General features: G+C 36.8%; 2 protein-coding genes across 2 annotated transcripts in view; one reads left to right on the top strand and one right to left on the bottom strand.

Moving 5' to 3' along the window:
- LOC145243976 (RIB43A-like with coiled-coils protein 2) overlaps nucleotides 1–13,650 on the bottom strand; it is a 28,208-nt gene extending 14,558 nt beyond the window's left edge. Inside the window, exons 1-2 of the mRNA XM_080107111.1 lie at nucleotides 13,373–13,650; nucleotides 1,882–1,963 (exon numbers count right to left, since the gene is read on the bottom strand). Coding sequence (XP_079963237.1) covers nucleotides 1,882–1,963; nucleotides 13,373–13,489 — 199 coding nt within the window. The 5' untranslated portion in view covers nucleotides 13,490–13,650. The remainder of the gene's footprint in view (nucleotides 1–1,881; nucleotides 1,964–13,372) is intronic.
- A 176-nt stretch (nucleotides 13,651–13,826) lies between these two features.
- LOC145243974 (structural maintenance of chromosomes protein 1A-like) overlaps nucleotides 13,827–15,188 on the top strand; it is an 83,521-nt gene continuing 82,159 nt past the window's right edge. Inside the window, exon 1 of the mRNA XM_080107109.1 lies at nucleotides 13,827–14,068. Within this exon, the coding sequence (XP_079963235.1) occupies nucleotides 13,957–14,068 (112 nt within the window). The 5' untranslated portion in view covers nucleotides 13,827–13,956. The remainder of the gene's footprint in view (nucleotides 14,069–15,188) is intronic.

Below are 15,188 nucleotides of genomic sequence, written 5' to 3'. Positions count from 1 at the left end.
AGGGGGGGGGTCACTAATTCTTATAACTTTTTATATACTTTCTAGATTATAATATCTCTAATTTATGAAATGAGGTCATCTCTATCTTTTATTTGAGCGACTTTTATTTTACAAAATTTGCGCAGTGATTTCATTTCTCTACAGTGTGATGTTTGACCTAGAAAAGCAAACGTTGACGTTTGTTTAAGCACCTGCGTTTTTAACTGTTTAATTTCAGTCTTTCTCATTTCTCTGCCCTCTTAGCGTCGTGGTAAGTTACCAGGCTTTCTTTTCCGACTTCACCTCAAGGCTTTGAGTTCGAGCCTACAACCCTACAAAAACTTTTTTTTTCTTTTACACCTCCAAACACCTGGGCAATGCCGGGCACCCCCACTAGTCTATAATATAAATCTCATCTGTCTGTTTAAATGTATGTATGTATGTTTGTATGCATGCCTAAAACTTGCGATAAAAGCGACGCATTTTCACAAGATCGGTATCATTTTGAAGCTCGACCCTTCGGACGACAAATATTAAAAAACTGGCTAAAAACATTAATTTCTTCATCCTCAATTGGGCACTTTTCTACAAGGGGTTGGTTTTTTCACCAATATTTTTTAAAGTCATCCTCTCTTTTTGATTGACTAACCTTAATTTAAACCTACGCCACTTCCAGTTTGGCAATGGACGCAACGGCAAGGACGTCACATTTTTTTTTCACATTCTTTTCCTCCTTCACGGTACGGGTTCGAGCCTGCCTGCCTACTACCACTTTTTTTTTTTTTTTTTTTTTGCTCAACACACCTCCAAACGCCCAGGCAACGCCGGGCACCCAGGCTAGTAATATAGAAATCTCATTTAAGCCAATCAAAAGCACAAAATATATGTCTTTGCATATCTCATTCTCAAAAAAAGAGAGACTAATTTTTTAAATGGGAAATGCTCCAGACAAAGCTTGGAGCCACTTGATGTAAAGAACTATTAAGAATGGAAGATGATTATTGCAAGACAAGAAATGTTTATTGACCTTAGTCTTGAAAAGACTATAGATAGGAGAAAAACAGTCAGCAGGAAAAGAGTTCCTGAATCCTGCAGTTCTTAGAAAGAAGCTACTGGAATAGGAATAGTGAAATACAATGAGTTATCAAAACAGTAAATTGATGAAAATGATAAAAACGAGCTGACACAAAGGAAGCAGGAAATAGATCAGACAATTCTGAAGAACACGCGCTATTTAGTATTTATAGAAAAGACTGAAATTCGCAACATTATGTCTGTGTGAGAGAGAGAGAGAGAGAGAGAGAGAGAGAGAGAGAGAGAGAGAGAAACAGAAAGAAAGAGAGGGGTTTCAGAGAAAAAAGAGTGGGGCCAGTCAAATTGCAGATACTTTTCTGCACCTTATGAACAGAACAGAGATTCACCAGCTCAAATATGACAACAGTACTCCATACGTGGTCTGATAGATTTGTAGAGATAGAGAATAGTTCCAGGTGTGAAAAAGTGGTTGGATCTGGGTCTGTTCATCTTGCCAAATCTAAGACAGGGATTAGAGATGAGACAAGAATATTCCGCCTTGTAACTTTGGAGTTTTAACACCAACTGTCTAAAGTGTTTTAACCAAACAATGTATCAATGCAGATAAAGTAGTGCAAAAAAAAAAAAAAAAAAGAAGAGATTGTAATTATATAACTGCTACATTCTCATAGCAAAATTCTTTCTTCCCAATTTATGTTGGATGACTGCCACATCACACTATCATATAGGATACTATCTCACATCTAACGAGAACTCCATATCTCTTACTTACAATTATAATATCCATAACTAACAATAGAGTGGGAAAATGATAATCTCCTGTCATAATCGTAGATAAAGTGCAATATTGTTAAAATCCATACAAACCAAAGGCATCGTTTCTTTGCTTTTCTTGCTCCTCAGTAAGTTTCTTCTCCTTTGCCTGCTGATCAATGGCTGAGATATCAATCTGAATTTAAAGAAATAATATTTATTCAACAATTTCTTTTCATGTTTAAATAGAAAAATGAACAAGAAATCATAGTAGTTGGTTGAGTTGTAGAGTCGAGTCAGATTTGAGAAGTCAGAGACAAAGGAATTTTTATTTCTGAGTTTTTGAGATGAGTATTGATAATTCATATTATTTGGATTGTTTAGACTACTGTTCTCATCTTGAATGTCATTTTCACAACGTTTCAGCTGACCTTCTGCTGGTGTATCTTGCCAAAGTCAGGAATCCACATGTAATGTTACATAGTGGGGGAGGATATATGGAAGAAGAAGATGCTTCATACATTTCTGTCCAGAGGTCCTTCGTCTTCCTGCTGACACTGTGATGAATGTCCGCCATATTGACACAATAAGACAACTGAGACATACCTGATTTTTCTTCTTTGTAAGCACAGGACAACGACTTTATATTTTATAAATATAAATTTATTTTGGATGTCTCAGTGTTTCACTGAAGTATACTATGTCTATAAGCTTGTTTCATCTAGCCTCGCTTCCTGGCTTCCTGGAGCACGTCTGCACACCTTGGTGACAAAATCCAAACTCTTAGCTCTAATCTTTTTGACATGTCAGTTCCGGTGATGTAGCCGATTAAAGGACATGTCTCCTTAATGTAACTTCCGGTCACCTATTTAAATGTGGTGTGATCTATGTCACTTATCAATTCTTGTTTTGGATTTCTAAATTCTTATATTTATAAATAAGGTACAGCTAAATCTATAAACATATCACTTAACTATTTACATAATTAACTTTTGGCTAAAGTTATTTTACCAAAACAATATTTCTCTTCTTAACCTAGCAAGGTCGCTGGTGTTATTCACTTATCAATAGATAGATAGATAGATAGATAGATAGATAGATAGCTAATTAACACTTTGAATCCTGCTATTATCTAGCAGTAATTTCGAAAAGAACCCTTTATTTAATCTACAGAGATAGAATGCTCTCCTTCCATCAGCCATGACCGAATAGAAGTCCTAAGTAATTTGCAATTGCATTCTGAGTATTGCCCAGATTGAGTATTGAACCTTCAACCTCCAGAAGAGCAAAGACCTGTGACATAGCAGATAAAGCACTTGGTAAAATTCAATTTTAATTGACACTTCTTGGTAACATTAAATGTGACCATCCATTTTTTTTTTTTACCCCTTCTACTACAGACTGCAGATCGTTTTATAAGAATTTAATCATTGTTTTGCATGTGTATGAATTCGATTTGTCCTCATACCGGGAATAAAGCATGATGGCACTGGCAAATACGCCCATCTTAGACATAATTGCATCAATGAAATCATTGATGAAAATTAGAAATAATATTGGTCCGGATATCAATCCTTTGGGTACAACTACATTGAGAATGAGCTGAATCTCCTTTTAGCCAAGAAAGATCTGATTATATCAAACATTTTTGCAGTAATACTATACAAGTTAATTTTCTTGAGAAAACAAAACCTTCATGACAAACCTTGTCACATGACCTTGTCACATGCTTTTAAAATATCTAGTGCTACTACTCTAGCTTCACTTGCCATATTCAGTGGGTGGTTTATACGTTCAGAGATGACCGTTAAGGCATCAGCAGTAAAGCAGCATGACCTAAATCCATGCTGTTGGTCAAATAGAAGTTTAACATTTTTCTAGGTGCCAGACTATTGCTAGTTTGATTGAGAAATCAAAGATTTTAGCAAAGAGCAGGAGAAGACTTGTCGTGGTGCGCTTATGCTGTGTTTTGTATTTTTACTACAACGGCCATTTTTTTTAGTGGTAAACAATCTCACAGATACTGCCTAGTGGTGAAACAATCAGAACTACTGATCTGTGTTAAAAATAGCACCATCCACTTTTCTTATTTCGAACGGAAGAGAAAGAAACCAAAATCCAACCCTTTCTCCGTCAAGCAACAAAGAAGAGATTTTGATTCTAAGCTTAATCAAACATTAACACGATAAATTAAAATCTGAAATTCTATTTATTGTGATTGGTTCAGTTGTGAATTAACTCTATTAATTTGTTTTCTTACTAGGAGCAACAAATGCTGTAACAAACAGCTGTCATGAATACAGCCCTTCTGTGGCCGGCCTGGCCAACAAGGTAGGGAGCAGGGAGTCTCCAGAGATGCAATGTTAACGTTCCTAGTCAAGTCGATCCCAGCAGCTGAAGGGTCTCCAGCAGCAGCAGCATTAGTTCAAACAGCCTTTTCGGGGCTACCATTTTCCACATTAATATACAATTCTCAAACTATTCTTATGTGATCCACAAACTACTACCATGCAATTACTACTGCCTACTTCCTGAGACCTCCCTTCTTCAATCAGCGGCCTCCAGCGCCTCCTGCAGCCTTCTGGCCCTTGGTGCCTCCTACAGCATCCCAGTGTCAGCCACACCCTTATGCAGCCTTCCAGCACCTACCCCAACTTCTTACATCCTTCCAGTGCCTGCCTCGGCTTCCTATAGCCTTCCAGCACCACTTGCAGCCCCAAGCAGCTTACTATTTTTATTTACTTCCGTTTTGTAAATAAAAATTGATACGTTGTCTTTAAACTGACTTCAGCTTTTTGTTATTCTTCCTTTTGTTTTGCTGTTTTTCTTTTTACCTCTGTATCTTAATATTTTAGTTGTATGATCAACTGGTTTAATAAACGGTTGCTCCCTCCTGCCTGCAACAGACGTATGGGGCAATAATTTTGTTGGTCACATTTTTCTTGAGAATTTTTGAAAACTGGTATCACAGAGGTAATTTTACAGCAATTAGGGAAGCAAAATTCTGCAAGGTATTAGTGGTAGAGTTTAAAGAGGATAGGGACCAGCTCAACAGAGCATTTATTTATAATGAAAACAGGCATAAGAGCTGGTCTGCATACTTTTTAGGTGTCAAAGATTTTTATGATATCCAGGACATGTTTTTTTTTGTTGTTATTAGAGTTTGATTAGTTTGGGTTAGGATTAGGTTGGTTTTTTGTTTGGGTTAAGTTAAGGTAAAGTCGTTTTGGCATTTGTGCACCTCCAAGCATAATTGTCCTTAAAGTCATTTTTTTCTTTCTAAATTGCATGCATGTGCATATGTTTGGCAACTCTACTTTTTGACTGTCAGTGTTCTTTATTTTTGTGACAAAATTCAATAAATTCAATATTTGCTTCAGGCGACTGAAGCATCTGTCCCAACTCAATTAGATTCATGCAGATTTTAATAAATTTTTTAAAAAATTATTGAATCTTCAGCAATATTTTTATCATGCTTACCAATTGTTGGCTACTGTGATTTCATTGGTTAAACATTTTGGAACCTTTTGTCAGTTTATGTAACTTACCAGAATATACTGATTAAACATCAGTATTAGTACATTCCATAATCTGCAAATCTAATTTTAGAGATATATTTTGGTCTTCTCGACAAATATGAGTTCCAACTGATCACTGTGGAGATGAGTGGAGTGATAGGTTGTGTTAAGTTCAATTTTTTCAACAGACTCATCTTGAGTGTGATTTTCACAACGTTTAGGTCGATGTAACCTCCAACCTTCTTCAGGTGTATCTTGTCAAACTCGGGAATTTGGAAACATTCCCAAGTTCCACAAGATACACAAGATACACCTGAAGAAGGTCGGTGGTTACATCGACCGAAACGTTGTGAAAACCACACTCAAGATGAGAACAGTAGTCCGATGAATCCAAATAATAACCAATCCTCATCTCAAAAATTCAGAAACGTTCTTGGTCTGTTAATGACGAATGCACCACAAGGAACATTGTGAATTGTCTTGATTTTACAAGCGCTTTGCCTTCCCCACTATTTGTGGATGTTTTCCTAATGTTTAAACATGGATGTTAATAGATAAAAGGCAACACAACATGTGCAGAGTGCCTGATTGCATGGTTCTTTATTAAGGCACAAACTACAATGACACCACTAAATGCAGTGTAAACCCTAATTAGTCTCTTATGCAATATCTTCCCTTTTTTCTGAAAAACAAAAATAATAATAAAAAAAAAAGGATCTAATAAAGTAATAGACAAAAATAAAATAGTGACTTAGGCATTCATTAGGCTGACTACCCTCTTGCCTAACATGGATTATTCTACCCTTTTCAGTTTGGACACAATTTAAGATGTACAATCCTTTAACTTAGCAGAATTTTCTACTAGCCTTCCCAACCATGGCATCGTTACCCTTTCTGGGTTTTGATTTGTTGGAGATGGTATTAGGCCCACTATTTCTCTTCTTTCATTTTCTTGATGAGCTATCTGGGGGGTTACAAGTATCTTCAGTACCTGGTCCTACATTCGCTGGTACCTCACTATGCTATTGCCATAAGGACTCTGACAGACATATGCTCAGGCTTGGAGTATATATTCGGAACACCCTCCCCTTGACTAGAGAAACTAAACTAGAATCGGACGATCAAGCCTTTATGTGCTTTAGACTTAACATGCAACATAACATTACCTACTTTTATTTTCTCTACCACTCTCCCTCGACCCAGGACTGTACCCTAATAAACAAAATCCCTAACAGCATAGATACAGCACTTTCCTTTGACACTAGCACACAAGTGCATGTGTTTGGTGAGTTCAATATCCACCACACCAACTGGCTTGGATTTTCTACTCACACAGACGCAGCTGGTATGTCTACATATAACTTCTCTATATCTCATTCCCTATCACAGATGGTTACATTTCCAACCCGTCTCCCAGGCCAGCAAGAACAAAACGCATCACTTCTAGATTTGTTTCTGACCACAGTTCCCGATGACTGTGTAACTAATGCCCACAGCCCACTTGGGAATGCCGATCATGCAGTGGTAATAGTTGAAATAGCCCTAAACTTTAGAGCCAAAACTGAAGAGCCACTGCTCAAAACAATGAGATATTATAAAAAGGCTGACTGGGAAGCCATCAGGGATCTCATCAGTGACGCCCCATGGCAAAATATCTTTTCACTTCCTGCTGAACAGTGCGCAAATGAGACCACTGATTGGTTAAAAACGGCAATTGAAGAACATGTTCCCACACGGAAATTTTATAGCAAGCCCCACTCTCCCCAATGGTTTACTTCTACTTGTGCAACCGCCATCGGCAGAGGCAGCATGCGTACCGCAGATTTAACCGACATAAGTCCAGTTCAAACAGACAGAAGTATATAGAAGCCAGAAGTAACTGTAAGAAAGAATTTACTGAAACCACCAAAAAACGCATCGAAGCACAGAAATAAGGGACCCGCGACTTCTGGAAAATCTACAACATTGTAGTAAATAATAGGCAATTAACAATCCCCCCACTATCCAACAATCATAAGGTTGTTTGCTCTGCAACTGAGAAGGCTAACATGCTTGCCAGTCGGTTTGCCTCCAACTCCATACTGGACCCTGCCAACCACCCCCTCCCTGACTTTCCTTTGCGGACAGACACCACACTAGACGATCTGAAAATCACCTCTTCTCAGGTGTATGCTATCATAAGAAATCTTGACACTGCAAAAGCATCCCGGCTGTGCTATTAAAAAAGTGCTCTGCTGAAGTAGCTCCAGTTCTCTCCAAGCTTTACAACAAATGCCTTAATAAATCTTGCTTTCCTGCCTGCTGGAAAACTGCTTCTGTAGTACCAGTTTTCAAGAATTCTGGCGAAAGAACTGACCCAGTAAATTATTGCCCCATTAGCCTCCTCCCACTTTTCGCCAAAATATTTGAGACAATAATTAACCAAGCTCTAGTCCATCACCTTACAGATGCTAAACTTCTGACTGACAAACAATATGGATTTAGAAAAGCCCGTTCAACAGCAGACATCCTAACTGTAATCTCAGAATGTATATACCAGTCACTGGACAAAGCGGGGGAGGGTAGAGCGGTAGCTCTAGATATATCTAAGGCTTTTGACAGGGTATGGCATGAAGGTCTTCTCAGGAAAGTCAGATCATACAGTATCACTGGAAGAATACATGACATAATTAAATCTTTCTTAGATAAGAGAAAAATCCAGGTTGTCCTCGATGGTCATACATCTAAACATTACGATATAAATGCAGGAGTGCCTCAGGGGTCTATCCTGGGACTTCTGTTATTCCTAATATTCATAAATGACCTCCCTGACAAAATTGCCTGTGAGATGGGTATATATGCTGATGACACCACACTCTATAACAGACACGACAGGAAAACAAATGAACACATATCTAAAGAAATGGCAGAAACACTAGAGGATGACCTCTGATCTGTAGTGGAATGGGGACATAAATGGCTGGTCACATTCAATGCTGCTAAGATTAAACTTGTTTCCTTCAATAATTACAAGAAACCTTCTCTACCACCAATAGCAATGATCAATGACTCTTTATCTGAAAGTACATCCTTTAAACTCCTCAGCTTAACACTCTCAGGAAACATAAGTTGGAACAATTACATCGAGAGTATCGCCAGGACTGTTGCGGAGAAGGTAGGTTCTCTCTACCGTGCTAGAAAGATACTAACGCCCGAAAATATCCTATACCTCTATAAGGCCACCATTCGCTCGTGTATGGAGTATTGTTGTCATATTTGGGCTGGTGCATCTACCACTAGTCTCTCGTTCCTAGATAAGGTTCAAAAGAGAGTCGCCAATCTGATAGGTCCTGAACTGTCATCTAAGCTTCAGCCCCTGTCCCATCGACGAAATGTTGCATCCCTCTGCCTTTTCTATAAGTACTTTAACGGTGAATGCTCTGACGAACTGCAAGCACTTGTGCCCCCGCGACATAAATACCCCCAACAAACTCGAGAAGCAGCTAAATCCCACCCCTTCATAGTAGAGATCCCTAGATGTAAGAGAGCCTTCTTCCCCAGAACAGCTAGATTTTGGAATTCCGTGCGGGTCCATGCTTCCCCAACTGTACTGACATGCAGAAGTTCAAGTGCAACGTGAACTGATATCTTGCTGCTCAACTCCCTATACAGTACCCCTGAGGCCCATGTCCTTGATAGTAGCCCCCTATAACAAAGTGGCAATATGCCTTGTTTGGGGTGAAAATGAAATTTAAAAAAAAAAAAAAAAATCTAAATTATCCAACAGATTTTCTATAATTTTGGTTTAAAATGATACATTTCTGCACTAGTAACTTTTTATTTTAATTAATTTTTTGAATTTCAGTTGTTTTCATCATAAAAATTATTTATCGTTCACTTTTGTTTTTAAAAATTATTTATCATTCGCATTCGATTTTAAAATTATTTATCCTTTGCATTCGTTATTAAAAATTATTTATCGTTCGATTTTAATTTGTTTGTTTAATTATCGTTTTTTAATTCCTTAAATTCATAATTTAGCTTTTGCAATATTTGTTTGTCTCCTGCTCCAAACATACATAATTTTACACAGATAATTCTTGTCTTTACTTTTTAATTTATATTAAATAAACTTCAATTTCAGTATAAATGAAATTGTATTTGTTTATTTTGTTTTTAACACAATTTTTAAAGTAAATAATAAACAAATTTTAGTCTTTTAAATCTATGAAACAACAAAATTTTTATTTATAGAAATAACACAACTTTTAAATTAATTAGGTGCAAAGTACTGGGGCTGCTGTATTGCCATTTGGTGAATGGATTCTGGACCATGTAGTAGCTTCTGGTGGGGCCTCTCAATGCCATATTAGTGGGTAATTGTTACGGCTTTACCTTATATTCTACAAAAAAAAAAATTATTTGTTTCTTTTTCTCTCTTAGTTTCTCCTCTCTGTCCTGCTCTAAGTAAATCTGACGACCTAGTCCACAAATTCCAAAATTCCATCATGACAAGTTTCAAGAAAAAATACACAATTAAACCCAGTTCTTCAACTTCCAACATAGACCTCTACTACCATGTCTCCTTCTCCAACATCAGGGGCCTATGTTCTAACCTTCCAGAGGTTGAAACACAATTACAGGAGACTAAACCAGACCTTTTATTTTTAAGTGAAACTGGCATTGGACAGGCTATTTCCCTAGAAGAGTTCGCAATTAAAGGATACTCTAACTTAACTTCTAAATCTGACCCCCAAGATCGCCATGTGCATGGAATATGTGCCTATATTAAAGATGGCTTTCCATGTGGTAGGGACATCTCCAGAGAAGATCCTAACTTACCCTATATGTTCTTTCGGGTTGCATTAGCTCACACTACTGCATTTATATTTACTCTCTATTGCCGCCACAACAGCGGAGTTACTATCTTTAAAAGCATATCTGAGAAAATTGACCAAGTCCTATCTGCTTATCCTTCAGCTAACATTCACGTATGTGGCGACTTCAATGTTCACAACATGGATTGGTTGACCCACTCAAACAAGACCGATGGTGAGGGAAGGTTCTGTCATGATTTCTCCATTGCTTATGACCTCACTCAGATTGTTCACGAACCCACCCATGTTCCCGACAATGACGGCTAGTATACTAGACCTTTTTCTCACAACTTGCCCTGAACTATGGTTCAGTTTCTGTTCTGTCTCTTCTTGGATCTTCCGACCACTCTGTTGTATCAATTAAGATAAAAATTAAATGTAATAAGTCCCCAGACATACCTCTCCATCGTACAGTATAACGATACACTAAGGCTGACTGGGATATCTTCCTTACATTTATATCAGATCTACTTCTGCGTTCCATGTTTAAAAAGGATGTGTTCTCTATAGTATCAGACCTGACAGAATGGTTAATTGTAGGTATAGACCGTTTCATACCTTGAAAAACTTTCAGCAAAAACCTAACAGCCAGCCATGGTTCTCTCCAGAATGTGCTGCTGCCATAGCGCACAGAAATCACTTTTTCCACTGCTTCCAACGTATTAGATGTATGGAAACTAAAGCTGCTTTCAGGACTGCCAGCAACCATTGTAAGAAAGTAATAAAGAACGCAAGAGAGTTGTATGCTCAATCTGTCAAGTCCAAAGTAGCTGAGCAGCGGCTTGGTTCCCACCAGTTTTGGCAAATAGCAAACAGAATCCTGAACAGAAGCGTGTGCTCTATCCCAACTATCATCAATAGACCTGAGGTAATCTCCTCAGCATCAGACAAAGCCAAACTCTTTGCCAAGAACTGTGCAGCTAATTCTACCCTTTGCTACCAAGGCCGCCAACCCCCAATATTTCCTCCTGTATCAGAAAGCATGTTACGTGATATACACATATCTGTACATGATGTTGCCAAGCTAATCAAAAACCTTGATTCCAGTAAAGCAACCGGCCCTGACGGTATTCCAATTATAGTACTCAAAAAACCTTCAACCAGAACTAACGCCCATACTTACAAAACTGTTTAAATGTTGTCTTAAGGAGAATAGCTTCCCATCATCCTGGAAAATCTCATCAGTATGCCCTGTATTTAAGAATTCAGGTGATCGCTCATCCCCCTCTCAGTACAGGCCAATAAGTCTCCTGTGCGTCATGAGTAAGTTGTTGGAATCTGTGTTAAATAGAGAAGTAATCAACCATTTCAACAAAAATAACCTTCTTAGTGACACTCAATATGGTTTCCGTTCTGCTAGATCTACAGCAGATGGGATTACAGTTATATCTTATAGGATTAGCAAATCTCTTGACGGAGGCAACCTTTCTAGGGCAATTGCTTTTGACATATCTAAGGCCTTTGATAGGATATGGCATAAAGGTTTACTTCACAAGATCTCTAGCTATGGTATAGCTGGAAATGTCTTCTCAATTATTAAATCATTTCTTTCTGATAGGTTCATAAGAGTAGTAGTTTAGGGGCAAAAATCAGAAGCTCACAGTATTAATGCTGAAGTCCCTCAGGGGTCCATCCTGGGCCCAACTCTTTTCCTGATCTACATTAATGATCTTCCAAATCACATCCTTACATCATTTGTAGACATTTATGCTGATGACACTACCATTTATGGTAGCACATCTAAGACAGTAAACGACCAAGTTCTCTCCTATTCTCCTCTGATCTTGAGCAAGTGGTACAATGGGGAAAGGAGTAGCTGGTTACTTTTAATGCATCTAAAACCAAGCTTCTCTCTTTACATCATCAACATTCTAATCCACATCTGGCATCAATTGAAATGAATGGCTCTCGTCTTCAGGAGGCCTCAAGTTTTGACAAGCTTCTGGGCTTGACCTTTACTCCTGATCTTAAATGGAACACGTACATCAAATCTGTTGCCAAGGCCGCTGGAAAAATGGTGGGATCTTTCTATCAATCCAGTAGATATCTCACTGCTGATGCAATTCTCTATCTATATAAGAGCCAGGTACGTCCAAGGATGGAGTACTATTGCCATATCTGGGCAGGAGCTGCTAGAAAGGACTTGTCCTGCCTTGATAGAGTTCAAAATAGACTTTGTGGCTTTGTGGGGGATGTCCTTTTCTCTTCCCTGCAACCTCTATCTCACAGAAGAGATGTTGCGAGTTTGTCTCTGCTTTATCGTTATTTTCTTGGAAAGTGTTCAACTGAACTTCAGTCTATGGTCCCCCCTCGCCAAACTTTCACAAGAAACACTCCTCTAGCTGAAAACACTATCAATAATTTCCTCCACTCTTTATCTGTGCCTAAACCTAAACGTAGATTCCATGAACAAAGCTTCTTTCTTAGAACTGCATGCCTGTGGAATTGTCTTCCGTTTTCCTGCTTTCTGGCTGACTACAATATGGTTGTCTTCAAGTCTAACGTAAACAAGTTCTTGATGAGTCGTTCCATATAAGTTAACAAATTTACCGAATTTCCATTACCAATGATTACTATATTGTCCAATTTCTACTGTACACTCTTTAACCCTTATCCTCGAGTGGTCTCTTGGCCTTGACAATGTGGTGATGCCTATGTAATAAAAAAATTCTCAGTTTTCTATTCTTGTTTTTTTTCTTAATTAATATTGAATAAATTCAGATTCATTAGAAGTCGTGTTTTTTTTTTCTTTTTTAATGTAAGTTAAAAAAATTTTTTTTTTTTAATGTTTTTGTAAAAAGCTCCCATTCATTATCAACAATCTGACTGTTCACAACATCTTGTGTGCTTGGATTTCAGACGTGACGTCATTTTTTCAGTGACTAGGGCTCTTATTTACAAAGGTCACGCTGAAACATTGTGGCGTACAGAGAGAGAGGGAGACAGGATGGTGTCTTCCCACCTCCACCCTCATCCTAGGAATAAATACTTATACTTCAGCTTTGAAGGGGTACAATCAAGAAATTAGGCCATGATCACCGTAAAGCGTTGGCCGTGTTGCTCGACCATCATCAGAACGGAGGCGGAGGCTGTGTCTATACCGAGGCCACGCCTTTGCACACCAGTACTCGAAAAGGTTAAAATAAATAAACAAACAAATGAATAGCATACATTTTAGAAGATTATACGTTGTATCAATAAAATGAAGAATCAAATCCTTTTTATACTTACTCCGATCGTTCGAACTTTCGCATTAAATATACGGCTCTGGCGTTGTTTTTCCATATTACGACGGCGCTCGATCGCCGCCGCTTCCTTATAATCGATCGGTAAACCAAGTTTATGCATGTTTTGTGTGATTTTCGGACTTGCGACAATTCAGTTTTTCTATTATATTTTAATAAAATAACTAAAACAGACAAAGCCGAAAAGTTAAAATCAAAAACAGTTTTCTTTCGTTCCGAAAGCTGTAAAAACTTTAGCGATGACGTTGCCTAGCAACCACACGTGCTGAATGTAATATTCAATATGATTCGTTGAAATAAGATTAAAATAATAATCATTTATAAACCATCTTTCACCATGTTACATCATTAGTTTTATTAAAATAAAATTTTTAGAATGTATAAAGTTGCTTAATATTAAAAAATTAATATTAACGAATCGGAAGGCCAATTTTTCACAACAATCTTCGCGGTAAAAATTGTTACAGTAATGGCTACTTTTTGAAGATGTAAAGCTTCCATTTTCTTTTCTGATAAGTTATTGCATTAAAAAAAAAATTATAATTATTTTTTTCCCAAGACTTATCCAAAATGCCGGGCCATTTAAAATATATCGAAGTCGAAAACTTTAAATCTTACAGAGGAAAACAGCTAATCGGACCATTTAAGAAGTTTACAGCAATTATCGGTCCTAATGGGTCAGGTAAGAAGAATATGTTTTTTTGTATTTGAATAAGATTTTTTTTTAATATATAATTTACATTTTTTTAAAATAAATTTTCCCCAGATAAATATGGCTAAATCGTTTGCCTTTTAATTTTATTTTCTTGTTTAGATAAAATTCATCAGTTAATCATGTTTATAAAAATATTTCGTGAAATATTTTTCATTCGTCTCTCAAAAGATGCAACTTGTTTGTAAATAGTAAACAATGTACCAAAAAGATTTTTTATTTTGTATGGACTAATAATAAAATTTTATTTCCATTTCAAATAAAAATGATATATGGTCTATATTTCTTCATGAAGAATTAATATTTCTAAAAACAAAATACATATAAAATAAATTTATTATATGGACTTGTGATCGATTTACGATCACGATTAAATTATATTTTTTCAGTAAAATGGTAGATTTACAAATCCAAATGAAATATACCATAAATATATTATTTATATAGCCAAACGATCAATGCAATAATATATTTATATATTACATATTATAAAACAATGTATCTATTCTATATTATTCTATAAGTCGACTTAAAGTTCATATAAAAAAATAAATTTTATAAATCCTTAAAAGATTCTAAATCAGCCCTACGGATGGCCAACGGTGCCATAATAATAGTCTTTAAGGGAATTTAAAATTTACTAGAAAGAAAACTTACTTGCGAACCTTAACATTTTCATCCATTTTTTATTCAATTATTATGATGAACCTTTTCTTAATTTTAAATGTTTAGCTTACCTACCCGGCGTTGTTCGGGATCTTTTTACTTTCATTTTTGATTTTACTCTATTTAAAACTTATGGCGCTTTTTTTTTTTTTTTTTTAAACCAGATTATTATTTTAGTGCTTTTTTCACCGCGCTATTTTTAAAAATAGTATTTTCAAGTTAAATTGAAGTTCTACGATATCTTTTTTTGGTATTTTTTTACGACCTGTCCCAGCGTAATAAAACACCCCCTCAACCTCCCCATGTTAAGAACGGCTTTCGAGGTTGGGAGGGGGGTTATTCCGAAAGCTGTTCTTAACATGGTGAGGCTGGGGTGTTTGTAATACGCTGGGGCACGTCGTAAAAATTTACCCTTTTTTATTAT

This window comes from Euprymna scolopes, chromosome 22, assembly GCF_053919585.1.
Source record: "Euprymna scolopes isolate OS-2025 chromosome 22, ASM5391958v1, whole genome shotgun sequence".
Lineage (NCBI taxonomy): Eukaryota > Metazoa > Mollusca > Cephalopoda > Sepiida > Sepiolidae > Euprymna > Euprymna scolopes.
Note: the sequence above shows the minus strand (reverse complement) of the source record. Positions and strands in the feature narration are given on the sequence as shown.